General features: G+C 37.4%; 2 protein-coding genes across 2 annotated transcripts; one reads left to right on the top strand and one right to left on the bottom strand.

Annotated features, from left to right (window-relative positions):
* Positions 1-8,515: 8,515 nt before the first annotated feature.
* Positions 8,516-8,992, top strand: LOC140879297 (uncharacterized). Its single transcript, XM_073282974.1, has one exon. It carries the CDS (start codon positions 8,516-8,518, stop codon positions 8,990-8,992), a length of 477 nt encoding a protein of 158 aa, XP_073139075.1.
* A 590-nt stretch (positions 8,993-9,582) lies between these two features.
* Positions 9,583-15,456, bottom strand: LOC140881406 (probable methyltransferase PMT28). The gene is made up of 8 exons (XM_073286698.1): positions 14,205-15,456; positions 13,991-14,140; positions 13,429-13,699; positions 13,243-13,335; positions 12,774-12,948; positions 11,103-11,345; positions 10,540-10,737; positions 9,583-10,164 (listed from the first exon to the last, which is right to left on the bottom strand). Exons 1-8 carry the CDS (start codon positions 15,048-15,050, stop codon positions 9,966-9,968), a joined length of 2,175 nt encoding a protein of 724 aa, XP_073142799.1. The 5' UTR covers positions 15,051-15,456; the 3' UTR covers positions 9,583-9,965.
* Positions 15,457-16,808: the final 1,352 nt, after the last annotated feature.

Raw genomic sequence — 16,808 nt, 5'->3', positions numbered from 1 at the left:
TCCATTTCCAATCAAACATTCATTCTTGTAAATATTGCAAATCTCATTCACAAAATTGCAAGAAAAACCATCTCTATCAAGCATAGAAATAGATATAATGTTTTTGACCAAATCCGGAACATATAAAACATCTCTAAAAAATAACTTAAAATTGTTCTGCAAAACTAAATAAATGTCTCCTATAGCTTTGGCTTCGACTCTAGAACCATTCCCGAGCCTTAGCTGGGTCTCACCCATCCTTAGCTTACGACTTCTTGTCATCACTTGCAAATCATTGCAAATGTGAGATCCACATCCGGTATCCAATACCCAAGAAGAAGTATTAAGCAAAACATTTATTTCAATGTAAAACATACCCTTTGCAGTTCGCAACTGTTCGAGGTATTCCTTGCAGTTACGTTTCCAATGACCGGGTTTCTTGCAGTAATGACAAACGTTTTCATCTTTTATCCCAATTGAAGCCTTGGCCTTTCCCTTCTTATTTGGTACAATCTTCTTGGGAGGGGCAGAACGTTTCTTACTCTTTCCACTTGGTCCTTTCTTAGAGTTAGAAGAGGAGCCAACCAAGATTACCGGTTTATCCTTCTTTAGTGTGGCTTCATATGTGACAAGCATATTGACCATCTCTTCAAGGGTGGCCTCTATCTTGTTCATATTGAAGTTCATCACAAAACCGTCAAACGATGAAGGAAGTGATAGAAGCAACAAGTCCGCGCTAAGTTCATTCTCCAAAGTCAAGTCGAGTGTTACCAACTTTTCAATGAGCCCAATCATGCGCACCCCATGCTCACGGACCGAAGTCCCATCTCGCATGCGGCTCGTCATGAGCTCTCTGACGGTGGCATACCTCTTCGACCTTGACTGAGCTCCAAAGAGTTCCTTGAGGTTCTTGTGAATGTCAGCAGCATTCACGGCATCCTCGAATCTCCTTTGAAGCTCATCAGACATCGAAGCCTGCATGTAGCATTTGGCCTTGATATCATGGTCCCACCATAAATCAAGTTTGGCCAACTCTTCCGGACTTGTATTAGCCGGGGCTTCCTTCGGAGGCGGCTTCTCTAACACGTAGAAAGCTTTTTCCGAAGTAAGAATAATTTTCAACTTACGGAACCATTCCGTATAGTTTGCGCCAGTCAATTTGTTTTGTTCGAGAATTGAAAACAGTGGATTGCGAGAAGTCATTGTAATAGTATACTGAAAAGGAAACAGACAATAATCAATGATTGTTTAATTAATTTACTAAGACATAAAATATGGCGAATTTTAATTTTATGAATTACACTCCCACTATTTTAACGATTTCACTACCCTCTAGTGAAAACGGGAAACTGTTTTCCTTAGTGAGAACATGGAGTCCAATTGACAAATCATGATCCCGAATAATATCAGCCAACCATAATTTTCAAAAGGTAGATCCCAATTACTTCCAAAGTAACCCCCATGTTTTTACCTCATGTTCAATAAGGGCCCAATAATATGACGCCGTTTATTGTGACATGTCAAGATAACCCATCAATATTAAGTTGTGATGGACGGTCGCCATGTGGATCCCCAATAATATGAGCCAATCCCATGGGAGTTCCACCCAACTTACAACATGTGTCGATCCAATGTACAGCTTTCCGACGAACAGGCCCCCCCAATAATATGAGCCGGACCGTATCCGCGGGTAGCATCTCATACATTGATCGTTGATGGAAGGTAGGAATATTTAAACAATATTTAAATTCCCTTTTTATTAATCTTGATATCAATTTTAAATCATATTTAAAATGAGTGATTTTTAATTTTGAAAATTTGTCTCATCATGCAATTTATGTATGCTTGCGGGATTCATACAATTTAGTCTAAACATGCATACATCAATAATATCATATATTATTTAAGGATGATCGATCCCATTAACTAATCGACCCGTGGTTGCCAATCACGAGTCTAAGTCCAATCCTAGGTGATATGCAAGTATACAATGCAATCCTATTACATTGAGCTTCCAATTTACATTTCTTCGGTCTTCATTGTCTGCTGGGCCCACCATTTCTTCAAATATTTGTCTCCCACTAAGTCTAATAAATTTACAATAAATTTCGATGACAAATATGGGATACATTTTTAGGGGTGGGAACCGGCCATAAACCAGGCCCACTTTTATTACATATGACAATCATATTGGGTTATAAACCAAGCCCATTAATAAAATACAACAACAATAAGACAAATGTAAATTATCTAACATACACCTAAAATATTGGTCATGGCAATCGATCATTCTTTATCCAATAATTAATTCAATAATTAAATTATTGGATAAACATGCAAAGACATCATAATTTAAAAGATAAAATCATATTTTATCTTATCCAACCATAAGATCATATCTTATCATCAATTGTACCAAAATAATTAATTTTATAAAATTAAATTTAACGGATAAAATTTATAAGTTTTCCAAAAATTCAAATTTATCCAAAATCAATTTTAAAATTTTCGGACTCGAACAATTCGATCCGATGCCTCGTGAACCAATCAAAAATAATTTTCGATCGGATCAAAAACTAGAATTTTAAAAAATTAAAATTTTAATTAAAAATTAAAAATAATTTTTCCGGGCTGCCCGGGACAATCCCGGGCAGCCCGCGCCCCAAAGAGGGGCCCGGGCAGGGCAGCCCATCGCTGCCCTGGGCAGCGATGGACACGCTGCCCTTGGGTAGCGCCCAGCGCTGCCCTGGGCAGCGACGTTCGCTTCCCGATTTGCCCATTAAAATTCAATTTTAAAATTTTCGTTTTGTTTCAAAAATCGAGGCTTAAAAATTTTGTACAATCGATTAATTTAATCGTTTGATCTGAGCAACCTGGCTTTGATACCACTGTTGGAAAACGTGTTCAGATCAATTAAGAATTGATACCTGGTGCAGCAGAAGTTTAAAATTTTTATTTTATTATATGGAACGATTCCATATATGGGTATCAAAACTTTTACGATTAAATTTGTTCAAGTAAAAATAAAACACAGTTAAATTTTTACCTCGTCAAACAAAGGCTTGATTGTGGACTCCAACAGAATTTAATCTTCTCTTCTTGTAAATCCGGGGAACCGATGACAGTCACGATCTAACTCCGAAATTAGGTCCACGAATGAAAAACAGAAACCCTCTGATTGACTACACTAGAAATCAATCAGAAGTTTTACGTAGAGAATAAACAGATATGATCTGTTAATTCGATTTGTAATTTTTCACAAAAATCACAAGTCGAATTTTCTCCAAAAGGGACAGAGGAATTTTCGAAAATCCTCTTGAAAATTATATGTAGTGTTCGAAATTTCTAGACTGAATTCTCTTATGAGAATTTCGAACACTGCATCCTATTTATAGATAATTTCTAGACTAGATTAAGTTATAATTGTATTAGGACTCTAACTCCTTAGGGCCCACAATCCATAACTTAAGCCCAACAAGCCAAGCCCGTTGTTATAGAAATTAATATAAAATTCATCATGACTCCGATTGATAAACTGATTTTACCAATGTGCACAAAAACCATTTCTGCATCTTTTAAAGTCAAGATAATTTTTCTGAATCCGAATTCAGTGATTTCCAAAAATGTCCATCCCTATGTCATTTTAGGAAATCTCACTCCATTTTAATTAAGAAGTCCAACTTCTCTTTCATTAAATTTAACTCTTTAAATTTAACTATCTCTACGGGGTTTTAGTAATCCATTACTTGTGTAACCCTCAATGGTTCAGGAATACAGCTAGCCGTGGGCTCACAACTCCTTGTGACTCGGAACAACAATTTCCGACTTACCCATCGAATCATGGTAAGAGCGCCTAGCAACATCGCCCCATGATTCCCTAGGTATTACTGATAGTGCCTGCAAGAACCAGTAGATTTTGGTTAGCGTACAGTACGGTCCCTTCAACCAAATATCCTGATCAAATCAACAACCATTGGTGCATCGAGAGTCGTTCGAGATTCGATAACTATGCATAACATCTTGAGATCTATTAATGACATCGCATGTGTTACTAGGAACACCAAGTAACCTAAAACACATCATGTCTCTGGCCAGAGATTCGTCACACTAATATCTCCTCAGATCGCATAGGATATCCACACTCGCGAGTATGTGGTGAATCCTTGAAAACAAAGCATCGACTCCTATATGTGTCGTAACTGTACCCAATCCCGATACCTGATGACCCCAATAGAGTCGGTAAACGAGTCAAAGTACAGTACTAGCATATAGAGTCTCAATGATGTTTCAAGTAATAAGGACTAATGGTGTACAACCAAAACCGCGGACTTTATCCACTCGATAAGTGATAACCACTTGAAAAGTCCGAATAGGGTAGTTCGATCATTCATCATATGAATATCCATTTGCATGCTTTGAACATCTCTATGTTCCATACCAATGAAACGTGGTACTCGGCATCGCAAATGCTAGTCTCAATATCGAGCGATCCTTATCCTTATTAGCGGACGGCTCAATTGACTAGGAACTGTTTAGAATATACAGTGACTATAAGATGTGTTTCATGATAGTCATCCCCATGTGCTACCACATCTTACATACACTATAGTATATTCAAGGTCTTTATCAAAACAACAATAGTATATCATAATATAACATTATGAAGAAAGATAAAGTCAATGCCATTATAAAAGTGTAAATTATATTAAACAAAAGATTGTTTTACATAGAGTCATAAAAGCTCTTAGCCACAAGTTGGCTAACCGGGCACCCACTCTTTCACTCCTACCACCCTGGAATTCACTACTGCCACTACTCAGCTGCTGATGACTCGTGCTGAAGAGAAAATTGCGCAAGCACAGGAAGATATTGCCTTCTACAGCATGGTCTAGGCTAATTGTCAGAGACAACTTGGCATTTCTGGCCAAACAGGGGGAGATAGTGCACAAGATGAAGCTGCTGGTCCATCTGGGACTAAAAATGATGAGGGTGAAGCTACTGCTCAAGAGGGATCCGATAGTGATCAATTTTAGATTTTGCTTCTTCTCTCATCTTTGCTTTATTTGTTTCGTTTTGTTTTTAATATAACTGTTTTGTTTGATCTAGTTATGTGCCTTAAGTGCTCTTAAAATGCTTTATCTAGACTAAAAACTTCTACCCCATTTATGCTCAATATTTGAATTACAGAATCCCACGTGTTATTTTCCATGTTATTCACCGTGTTACAACACGAGGAACAACACTTCAGGGGAAATTTAAAATTCAGGGGGAGAAGAATTTTTAAACTCAGGGGGAGTTTATGAGTATGTTTGATTGTGTTATGTTTTGTCCAGAAAGCAAAAAGGGGGAGATTGAAAGGAATTTTATTTCTTGATATTCTCGGCCCTTAATTTATTTTGAATTACAAGATTTTGCGTTCTAGACAAGATCAAATATTTGGTAAATATATTGTGTATATCTTGAATATGTTAAGATATATTTTTACCATACTTAAATCGAGTCTTGATAAAGTGATTATTAGATATAATACTATTTGAAATTATCAAGATTTGATTTGCAAGATTTGATAGAGTTTGTTTCCTACTAAAACATGTTTTCTTATTCATGTAGGACTCTATCTAAGGAAACCTTCAAAACTTGGATGCTAATCTATAAAAGGAGGTTTTCACGCACAAGAAAATTAAGACTTCAGACGTACAATACTCTGCGCAAACTCTGAAGAATTCTGTTGAAGAATTTGAAGAATCTGAAGCAAAGTTTTGCAACCTTCGTTGTTGCTTGTCCCCGTGTTGCCGTTCGTGTTGAAGACATCAGAGACAACACTGTGGGAACTGTGTTGTTGAAGATCTTTTGTCTCTTCAAATTTAGGCTACGGGAGTTGCATCTAATTTCTTTTATACTCTGATTGTGTTTAGGATGCAAGTTTAATTTCTCAATCTGTTGAGAAATTTAGGATTTATTGACTTTTCGTAAAATCACTAGTATTATCTTTGTAAGACTGATCTTGCATTTACTGGTGATATTTAGCCCTAAGGCACCTGCACGAGTTTTTATACTCGTGCAAAATTAATTACTTGTGTTTTATTTACGTTTTAAATTTCCGCTGCACTGTGTTGTATGTAGTATTATAACACGAAGTACAACACTGCCTACTTTACATAACCAACCACGTACACCGTTTCTTTCATGTGTAAGTGTGGACCACTTCAAGAGAGATTGTACTAAGCATGATGGACAGAGTTGTCAAGCATCTGGGATGGGATCTCAGGCTGGTAGACCTTCTGAGGCGTCAGTGCAGCAGAGGACCCAGGGTATGCATCATTGAGGCAGTCAGTAGTCTCGAATGCAGCGTCAGATGTTTGAATTTTAGGGAGCTCAGACGCAATCTAGGATGGATGGAGATTCCAAGGCTGATATCAATAGATGAGTCTATTTAGGTATATCTACTAGTATTTGGTTGTCTATGTTTTGTATTGATGGGGCTGTAATAAATTTTTACTGATCTGGTCCGTTTTCATGTTTGATTACATCGGTTTGATTCCAGTGTTTGTTTTTAGTTGATTAGTGTTCAAATATGTGACTCTTTGATTATTCGGAGTAATATGATTCCTTCAGTTGTAAATACATGCCAAGTAATTAGTTCTAGGTGGCTTCCTAGAGTAGTTGGGTAAGTATGTGATCTTGATAACTGGTGTTAGGGATGACTAGTTGCATTAGGGGCACATGTGTGTTTTTATACCAAGTACTGTGGAAGGTGTTGGATTATGACTAAACATTTGAGGATGCGCGCCCAATGCCAGTGTTTCTCTGGAAGCCTTTCGTGCTTCAGAGGGTGTACAGGGAAGGCTACCTTAGTCATGATGTTTTACACAGTCACAGAAGGGTATAGTAGCAAGGAACATTTCGATTATTAGATGAATTTTCTTGATAAGATTTAGATTGGTACTCGGTTTAGTGCCAAGGGAATCTAGTGTTTTTATTGTCTGACTCCGTTAGAGACAACTATTGAGTTATGAGCCACAAATATTTGGGTCACTTTGTACACATTAAACAATAAAGATTAACTTAAATTTGTTGATCATCTTTGTATTTTCATGTTTGGTTCCTAATTTATGATCATAAATTATCATTTTTAAAATATAAGAATATTTTGATAATTTTAAAAAAAAAAATGCAAGGGGGGAACTTGCCCCTTAGTAGAACGCTTGTGGTGGAAGATGCTGGAATTCAAATGATTGCTATTGGCAGGATAAAAGGGAATTATGACTGTCTAAAAAGTGATGGTTTTGGGAGTGCTATTGAACCTGATGAGGACGATGCACCAACCTTTCCAATGTACAACCCTATTGAAGATTCTAAAAATCCTGATTTGAATCTCGGTATGATATTCAGTTCAAAGAATGAGGCCAAATTTGCGATAAAGAGCCATTGTATCAGACGAGGGCGTACAGTTAAGTTTGTGAAGAATGACAACAAAAGACTTCGTGGTAAATGCATCAATTAAGGTTGCAATTGGTGTATTCTCTGTTCACCAATGAATAAAGACACATGTTGACAAATAAAAACATTTATCCCCAAGCATAACAATTGCTATTCGCACAGCAAGAACAGAAGCATCAAAGCAGGCTGGTTGGGTGCTACTTTTGAGAAGAAATTCAAGTCAAATCCTAAGTTAGGTACCAGCGAGTTCAAAGACGAGGTAGAAAAAACTTTGAGCACAACTATTTCATATAAGCAAGCTTATTTGGCTAAGAGAAAAGCAATGAAACTGGTTGAGGTCAACATGCAAGAACAATTAAGCCGAATAAAAAACTATTGCTCTGAATTGAAGAGGACTGACGAGGTGCTTTTGTAATTCTGAAATTGACAGAAGACGAGGATGTGCCAAGATTTCAAAGATTTATGTTTGTTTCTCAGCATGCAAAGATGGTTTCAAGGATGCATGTAGGCCCGTGATTGGTGTGGATGGTTGTTTTTTGAAAACAAAGACAGGGGGACAGTTGTTAGCGGCAGTTGTCCTAAATCCTAACAATAACATTTTTCTTATTGCTTATGCCTTGGTTGAAAGCGAGACTAAGGACAGTTGGGTGTGATTTCTTTGTTTGTTAGATAATGATATCGGCTTTGAAAATCAGCATGGTTGGATATTTATGTCCAACAAACAAAAAGGGTTGATTCCTGCCTTCGAGAGTTTGTATTTCGATGCTGAAAAAAGATTTTGTGTTAGGCATATCTTGAGCTACATGAAAATGAATGGTTTTAGAGGTGTGGCGATCAAGAATGCTCTTTGGGCTGCAGCAAGAGCGAAAGAGTTGAATAGTTCAAAAGACGCATGGAAGATTTGAAGAAGATCGATGAAAATGCATATGCATGGTTGGCCAAAAAACCTGAACATCACTGGTGCAAGGCATTCTTTAGCACCATCCCCAAATGTGACATACTTTTGAACAATATGTGTGAATGTTTCAACAGTATGATTTTAGAGGGTAAGGAGAAGGCAATAATTCCAATGTTCGAATCGATTAGAAATATGTTGATGGTCAGATTTCAGTTGAATTGGTCAAAGTCTGAGAAGTGGAATGGTGTAATCTGCCCAAAGATTAAAGCAGTGATGACAAAGAATTGCAAGGATGCAGCTGCGTTTAGACCGATGATGGCTGATGAGATGCATTTTCAGATCTTGGGGTTACGCAATCAGCATTATGTTGACCTAAGTAAAATGAGTTGCAGCTGCAGAAAATGGGAATTGACTGGGATTCCATGCCCACATGTTATATGTGTTATTTGGTGCAAAAAAGAAAATCCAGAGGCTTATGTGCATCGTTATTATAGCGTTGAAGCGTATAAACGATGTTATGCAATGTCAATCATGCTAGTGAATGAACCAGAGTTGTGGCCTTTATGTGCCTTAATCCCCCCTTACCACCAATTTATAAAGAAAGAGTTGGTAGGCCAGCGAAGTTGCGAAGACGGGAACCTGATGAAGTACCATCTTAAAACCAAACAAAGCTGAAAGGGATAAGAAGAAACAACAAATGCAAGCGGTGTGGTGGATTTGGCCATAACCAGAGAAGTTTTACCAGACCTAGATCACCACAAAGTAAAGTTGTGGAACAGGAACAGACCATCCCACAAGAATGCAATGAAATGAAGCAAGACGAGAATGAAACACTGGAAGAATACAATGTTATGATTTATGGACGTGAGCTTTTATCACCGTCAAAATTTAACGTCCAGATGACGGGAGGGACCAAATGCGAAAAAATAATGAAACACGAAGGACCATTTGAGCGGCCCGAAAACTCGAGGGACTATTTGAAAATAAGTCACAAACAAGAGGGACGAAAATGAGCTTTATCCCTGTTTTTCTAGAGAAACTAACCATATCATGAAATTTCTAATATAAAATTAAATTATATTATAATTTTTCCAAAAATTTTACCCAAGCAACCCCACATGTTTTGGCAATGGGGGTCATCGGACTGCAACGAGAATAATCGGCCTAGTTAACTCGAACCCACGAATAACAAATCTACATCGGTTTTTTTTAAAAAAACAAACAAACAAATAAATAATGCTTTTGTAGCAACTCCGTGCTGATCACGAATATGAATTCTCTAAGTATGACAAAGGTTATATGATGTCATGACCTTGCTGTACAAACTCCAATTCGATATTCAAGAACGTCAAAAAATGACTCTACAAAAGATTGTAAAAATAAAAATATTCGTCCATTCCACTTAGTGAGGAAACCAAGAAAAGCCGAGAAGTGGGAAAATCCAATGATCTAATTACAGAACATTGGCACGAGACAATACTCATCTGTATACATGGTAAGACGCTCCCTGATAGGGGCGACGAATGCAGGATAAAGGCTCTATGATATACACTCTAACACCAAGGCAACACTCGTGGTCCGGGGCAAATCCAAAAATTTGGGGAAGGGGAGCCATGTTAGTAGTTTTCAGGTAAAGAACCCCTCTCGGTCAGGGTCGCCAAATGGTTTTCTGGGCACAAAGGATACCTTCTTTGTTTTGTGCAAACGTCATCCGGATATCCCAGTGCAAGCTTCTAAGAATATCTTCGAGTGGATTAAGTATTTCTACCTTGTCACGTATGATCACCCAACCACTCGGCCTTACTAGTCGATCCATCTCAACAACGATTGTTATTGTTTGTTTGCATCTGATAATGACAACAAAAGGTAAAGCATGAAAAATAATTTATACACAAAGGGAGAGAGCAGAGCTACTTGTTGAATAATATGAAAGGTAATGACACCAAAAGAAAGAAGAAAAAAAAAGTCGTGTTTGGGATTCCAAAACTTCAGAATCGAGTATGTCTCGAACTCCAAGAAAATATTACGGTTGATCTCAAGAAGTGCTAAATAGATGAGCCAAACTATTTTTGAATTCATATGTAAAATTAGTCAAAAATTAATGATCATGGGACTGATAATGAGACAAAGTGCCAGATTCACGTATGATAAATGATATTTTGTGCAGATGAAAATCAGAATTCAAGTGAACTGTTGAATGAAGTTCGAATTTTTTGTCGCACCTATTATTCTTAAGCCTGGAGAAGAGATGATCAGCATGCAGTAGGTCATACGATCTTGGGTACGAACCAAAAGATTCGCACCAGTCGTGGTAAGCACCAATAAGGCCTCGCTCAAAAATAATTGGAAGTGTGTTGGGTGCATGAACAGGAACAATATTCATAACCCAAATCTTCTGGTCTGCAAGCGCAGCAGCAAATCTGTTCAAAACGAAAAATTCAAAGTTTGAGACAGCTTTTCGGTGACAAATTGTGTGGGGGTGGATTGACATTATGCGCTCAAGTAGCTCAACTATTGGATTGAAGAATCGAGCTCAAGTAGCTCAACCACGACATTGTCCAACACTGAGCCTAGGATCAATTGATACTCTGAAAATCGAGCTCGAGCCCAAGGAAACTGAAAAGTATCAACTCAAGCTCCAACTCGAAATTCACCACTAGATAGAGTTTGAACATGAGTTTGAGTAGTGAGTTTCTTTTTTCTGGCCGAATATGCCTTGGAGGTTGTTCGAGCTTGATTCGTGAAATAACAACCAGAGATACCTTTAACAGCTTAATTTGCTTACCCTCCACTTATTGCTTTCATGTCCATTACATTGCGGATAGCGGACCAGTCGATGCCCATTCCAATAAGATAAGAATTGTTCACAATAGCTTTCCAATGCTCACTGTCAGCAATCAATTTCTCTTGATCGTTCATCCATTCGGGAAATACATTAAGCCTATTCGGCCATTCTGCAGGCCATTCCGTCCCACGTTGTTCGATTCCCTCGGGGATAGTGTGCAGGCAAGTTTTCAATGGAAAGTACCTGTAACAAGTACAATTCTTGCTATCACATAAATAAAAGCAGATCAAGCAAATAACATCATATGGATATTTTACAATAAAACTGTTAGGCTCAAAATTAAATAAGTTTCGGCCCAAAAGCGAATTGTCCAAATAATTAAATTATGATGATGAAGGTCGAAATTGATCAAGGGAGTGAGTGGAAGAAGTCAACAACTGCTAGGAAAACTGCTGCACCCACATTCAGGTAGCAGAGAGAGGCAGTTGGAAGAACTAGTGCAAGGAACCAAGCAACAAAAGTCGGGGAACCAAGTCAGAAACACGATAACAACAACCTCAACAACAAAATGCAGCACTCTACAACTTTCTACAATTTCATAGCTCATAATTTTAGTTTTGTTTCCAATTATAAATGTCAACTAGAGATTATTGTCCATAGCTTTAGAATTTCCTTAGGATTTCTAGCTTTTCGCATCATTTTATTTGTAGTTTTCTGCACTTTTCTATCATAATGACAATATTTATTGTCATTCTTGAAGCATTTGTCCCAGATTTTATCTTCATTTTCGCACATTAAGTTCTATATTTTTCGAATCTTGACCAGGGACATTAGAACTGACGAGCAAACCAGGGCTCATAGTCAGTTGAAAAGAAGTTAGATATTCTGTGTTGTAATCAAATTTCTGCGAACATCATGCCTAAAGCGCCCGCAAAATAATTTGTGCAAACACAAACATGAGATTCCAAAAGTAATACAAGCCTATTAGGTTGACCGGACTATGGTTCTCTACCAACCGTTGACATAAACTGGAAACTGAGGAATTGTAGTTTAGTTCCAGTTTCAATAGGTTTAGACTCTTAAAAATAAGCTATTGGAAAGTTTAGTTCCAGTTTCTAGTAGGTTCAAACTCTTAAAATAAGATATTGGAATCGGAACCTTGTATCCATCTTATGTTTTAAGGTCCCGAAAACAGCTTAATTTAGACAAATTTAAACTACTTTAGTTATATCATTTAAATTCTTACTGAAATATTTTATTTCTTTTTTGAAATGAAATCAAAATATTCATCATATTTTATCATGTAATTTGTTAATCATTACATTTGGTTACTGTGATGACCTTCAAAATGCACCATTAAATTTTTTTCCTAACAGCTGAAATTGCAAACAATTAAGTTCAATTTAAATCTTTCATGCTCGAAAATTTTGGGAGATATTTATAGAAAAATTCAGAAATTAGAAGGAAGGGCGAGGCCCCTGCCTACTCGGCTCCGCCATTGATCAGTGCATTGGATCATGTTCATCACTCCCACCAAGTGCCACGTAAACCATTTTTTTTTTCAATTTAGCATATATGTATCTTATTTGGATGCATGAAAAATTTAGATGTCTGACAAATGATTTAAGCACAGCCATATATATATGTAAGGATTGAGCTCGTGTGATTTACCAGGTAGCATCGGGGTTCTCATTTTCCTTGCATAGAGCTGGAACTTTTTTCCTCCTCAATTCATATATGTCATTTGTTTCTGGTTTTTGATATATCTTGACACCTATGTCACTGACCTCATCGGATTTATCAGCCAGGATGTTCCAACAGATTGAGGAGGTCAACATGGACAAAGCTGGTAGAGGAGAAATTCGGAGGAATTTTACATCCTTGCATGGCAAGACACATGACAAACACACAAACTTCTAGAGATCACAAAATAGCGTGAAATCACGAGTTTTTGGTATTTGGGACTAAAATTTCATCGACCATAGTATGCGAGGTGTAAAGCAAGAAATATGAATGCCTGGATATTTTTACCATTCTTAGGATAGAGATATTTTCTATTTTCAGTATGAAGCCATGACTTAACGATGGAAATAAGAGCAGGAAACACAATTGCACTTGTGAATGGGAAGAGTGAGCAAACCTTCTTCAGCTTCAATAGTACTGTGCTTAGTAGACAAAATAAAATACCCTCCAGGCCTCAAAATCCGATTCATTTCTAGGATAAGCTTACCTCCTGAAATTTAAAACAGGTATATACTGTCCTGAATTCAGATATAATGAACAAAAAAAGATTGACAATCGAAATGTTGAGGGTGACGGCACAAACCATTTGAATGCCACGAAATACTGCAATCACCACAATGAATTGTATCAAAGACTCCGCTAGGAAAAGGAAGTCTACGAGTTGCAAAGGGACTGACTACCGCAGGAAAACCACGTTCAAGGGCAACTTGAGTCAGGTCCACCAGGTCATCTTTCAACCCGAGTGTAAGTGTCAATACATTCTTCTCAAGTAGCGAAGCTGCCAAGCTCGAATCCTGACAGCCAATATCTAATGCTACGCGTATGTTTTTTCCCCACTCAATGTCAGGTACCATCTATAAAGTTCACCAAATCCAACTGAACATCAAATATGCAGAGATACTGTGATAGAAAGAGTCGCAACCAAAATATCAAATACAACAAATTTGAAGTAGCAATTGCCAAAAAACAGTAAAATGGTTAACATTAGTTTTAGTAAGTTCTTCATATCTACTTCACTCTCAAAAATCTAGAAATTTACTTCTTCCATAGGTTTGACCATTTCACTAGCCACCTATAATATTATACATAGAGAGACACAATACAGACACACTTCAGAGCAGTGCAGACCAAAATGGACAAGTTACCTCTTCTATGGATTCTAGGTAATGCTGAATTCCGCCTTTGAAAACAGATAGATTCGAGGGAAAAGTAAGATATTCTCCAGATTCCACCACCCAATCTTGGGACTTTATATATGACGCTAATTTCGGATGTGCCACATTTTTATATAATATCTGCAAGCAACAAAGATTAGCTACATCCCATATATATCCTATACTACGTATGAACATTGTATACCTTCATTTTGCTCTCAGGCCAGTGCACGGGCTCACCATAACCGTCATGGGGAAGCGGAACGAGACACATAACAGCTGATCTAGGACAACTCCTCTCATGATGCCGATAACTCTGTATCTTTCCTGTCCCACTTTCAATGTCAATGCAAGGAATGTAGTTATACTTGCTTCTAGTGTTGCATAATTTCCATGTATATCTTGCTTTAGGATCAAATAGAGGACCGGAAATCTTATTCGTCTTCTTCACTGAACTTTCTATTTCTTCGTCTAGAGTTTCTTGATCCAAGTTTTCTGCATTAACCAAATCAGGATCCCCTTCCACCTCCTCATTTTCATTACCATCACTCTCCAACTCTTCACCTTCTTTATCATTTCTGCCATCTTCCTCCTCCTCCTCTTTTGTCACCTCTTTCACCTCAGATCCATCATTCTCTTCGTTTTTCCCCTCGCCAGATCCTTTCGACGACCTCGAATCCTCATCACCTCTTCTCTCCACACCCGCAGATTCCACCTTCTCCGGCCTCTCCTCGGGCTTCAACACCACAGACCCATTCACACTTTTCTTGACTTTATCATCCAATCCAGACTTAAATCTCTGCTTGCCACTTTCTTGACCATTTCTGGGTCCAGAACTAATCTGTGAATTACCCGCCTTCCCAGCAGATACAGACACTGGCTCAACAATATCATCAAAGCTCTCCCTTGTATCAGTGACAGAAAAATTTGAAAACGCAGACCAGACGAATACAAAACACAAGCCCAAGATTATAACTACTGACAACTTCACGAAGAACCCATATGACTGGTACGAGCGTTTAACTTGGCGACCGAATCTTGCAATAGCCATCGCAATTCTACCCCAAAACCCAGATTTTTCCTTCCAAAGTACTAACTTTTGGATCAGATTCAGCTAAAACAAGTTAACCACCATCAAGAAAAGCATTAACTTGTAGAATCCTTGGGACGGTAATAATTAGCAGACAATGAAGTTCTAACTGTCTAAAGTAAATACGAAGAAAGATCCAAAAAAAATTGTTCCGATTCTTTAAAATTAACTAAATGCTACCAAACGAAACTCTCAAAACGAAACTCTCAAACGAATGAATGAGTTTCGGTGAACACAATTCGGGATAATGTAGCAGTGTGTTTTGGACCTTTGGTTGGTTGGTTGGTTTTTACAAATTTTTTGAGAATCTCCTCTTACAATGATCACGGGAAAAGAAAGCATAATTTGAATCTCGAATTACGAAGAATGAGTTATTCTCTTTTTCTTTTTTTCTTTTTTAAACAAGAATGAGTTATTCTCTTGTTCTAATCTTAAAAGAAAAATTCTATTCTTAAAACTAGAAAGTTGTGGTCAAAAAACAAATAGTAGTAATCTTTTCAAAGGAATTCGGACCCAAAATGAGAACATTTTTAATTTTTCTTCATTTTTCCTTGTAAATTTTATAAAAGTTTATCAAAATGAAAATATATACATACTAAGGTAGTGTTTGAGAGAACATCTAAAAAACACTTCTCAATTTTTGTTTATCCTCAACAAAATTTTGTGAGCACTTTTTAGCTTTTCTTCAACAAATTTTGTGAAATTTTGTAAGGATAAGAAAATGCTGATAAGTCCAATTTTGTTAAGGATAAAAAAAAGTTGAAAAACGCTTGGTGAGAGTCTATGCTCCTCCCGGAGAGTCTATGAGAAGCGCCCTTATGCATGCGCGTTAGCGCTTGATGTAGCGCTGTTGGGGAGGCTCGTTAGCGCTTGGTGTTGCGCAAGTGATGAGCGCGATAACGCAAGGAGTAGCGCAGATGAGCAGCGCGTTAGCGCATGATTGTGCACTTAAGGAAGCGTAAAGGCGAGGCGGCGCGCATGAGCTGCTGCCCGAAATTCTAAATTCCTGAAAAAATTTCAAAAAATCTATAATATCAGGCCTCCGAAATTTCCAATAATAATTCAAAAATCAAAAATTAACTAATGAACAAAAATAAAATTAAATCATAAAAAAAAGAATAAAAAATAAATAAAAAATAAAATAACACAAAAATTTTGGGTTGCCCCCAAAAAGCGCTTGGTTTATAGTCGTCAGCCCGACTTTCACCGGTGTTAAGTCTTCCCTTTCTCTTTCACTCGCCAAATTAATTCCACGAACCGCTTTTTATGTTTCGCCCTCTTTTTCGCGGTTTTCTTCTTTGTTAAATTGGGCGCTTTCTTCTTTGGCGATTCAACTTTAATCACAGCTTTTTGACAGCTCTCGAACTTCACAACCGGTTCAATTAAGCATAATTCTGAAAGAGTGGGTGCCCGGTGAGCCAACTTGTGGCTAAGGGCTTTGATGACTCTTTGTATAAATAATCTTTTGTTTAATATTATTTACACTTTTATTAATGGCAATGACTTTATCTTTCTTCATATTGTTATATTGTGATATACTATTGTTGTTTTGATAAAGACCTTGAATATACTATAGTGTATGTAAGATGTGGTAGAACATGGAGATGTCTATCATGAAACACATCTTATAGTCACTGTATATTCTAAACTGTTCCTAGTCGATTGAGCCGTCCGATAATAAGGATAAGGATTGCTCGAGTTTGAGACTAGAATTTGCGA

This window comes from Henckelia pumila, chromosome 2, assembly GCF_033568475.1.
Source record: "Henckelia pumila isolate YLH828 chromosome 2, ASM3356847v2, whole genome shotgun sequence".
Lineage (NCBI taxonomy): Eukaryota > Viridiplantae > Streptophyta > Magnoliopsida > Lamiales > Gesneriaceae > Henckelia > Henckelia pumila.
Note: the sequence above shows the minus strand (reverse complement) of the source record. Positions and strands in the feature narration are given on the sequence as shown.

Bases quoted from the DNA above. Each gene is read 5' to 3' on its own strand.
- LOC140881406 (XM_073286698.1), bottom strand. From the start codon at position 15,050: ATGGCTATTGCAAGATTCGGTCGCCAAGTTAAACGCTCGTACCAGTCA. The intron at 11,346-12,773 runs GTAAATCACACG...TACTTGTTACAG, and splicing joins GAGAACCCCGATGCTACCTG to GTACTTTCCATTGAAAACTT. The intron at 10,165-10,539 runs GTGCGACAAAAA...TGTCATTATCAG, and splicing joins TCCAGGCTTAAGAATAATAG to ATGCAAACAAACAATAACAA.
- LOC140879297 (XM_073282974.1), top strand. From the start codon at position 8,516: ATGGTCAGATTTCAGTTGAATTGGTCAAAGTCTGAGAAGTGGAATGGT.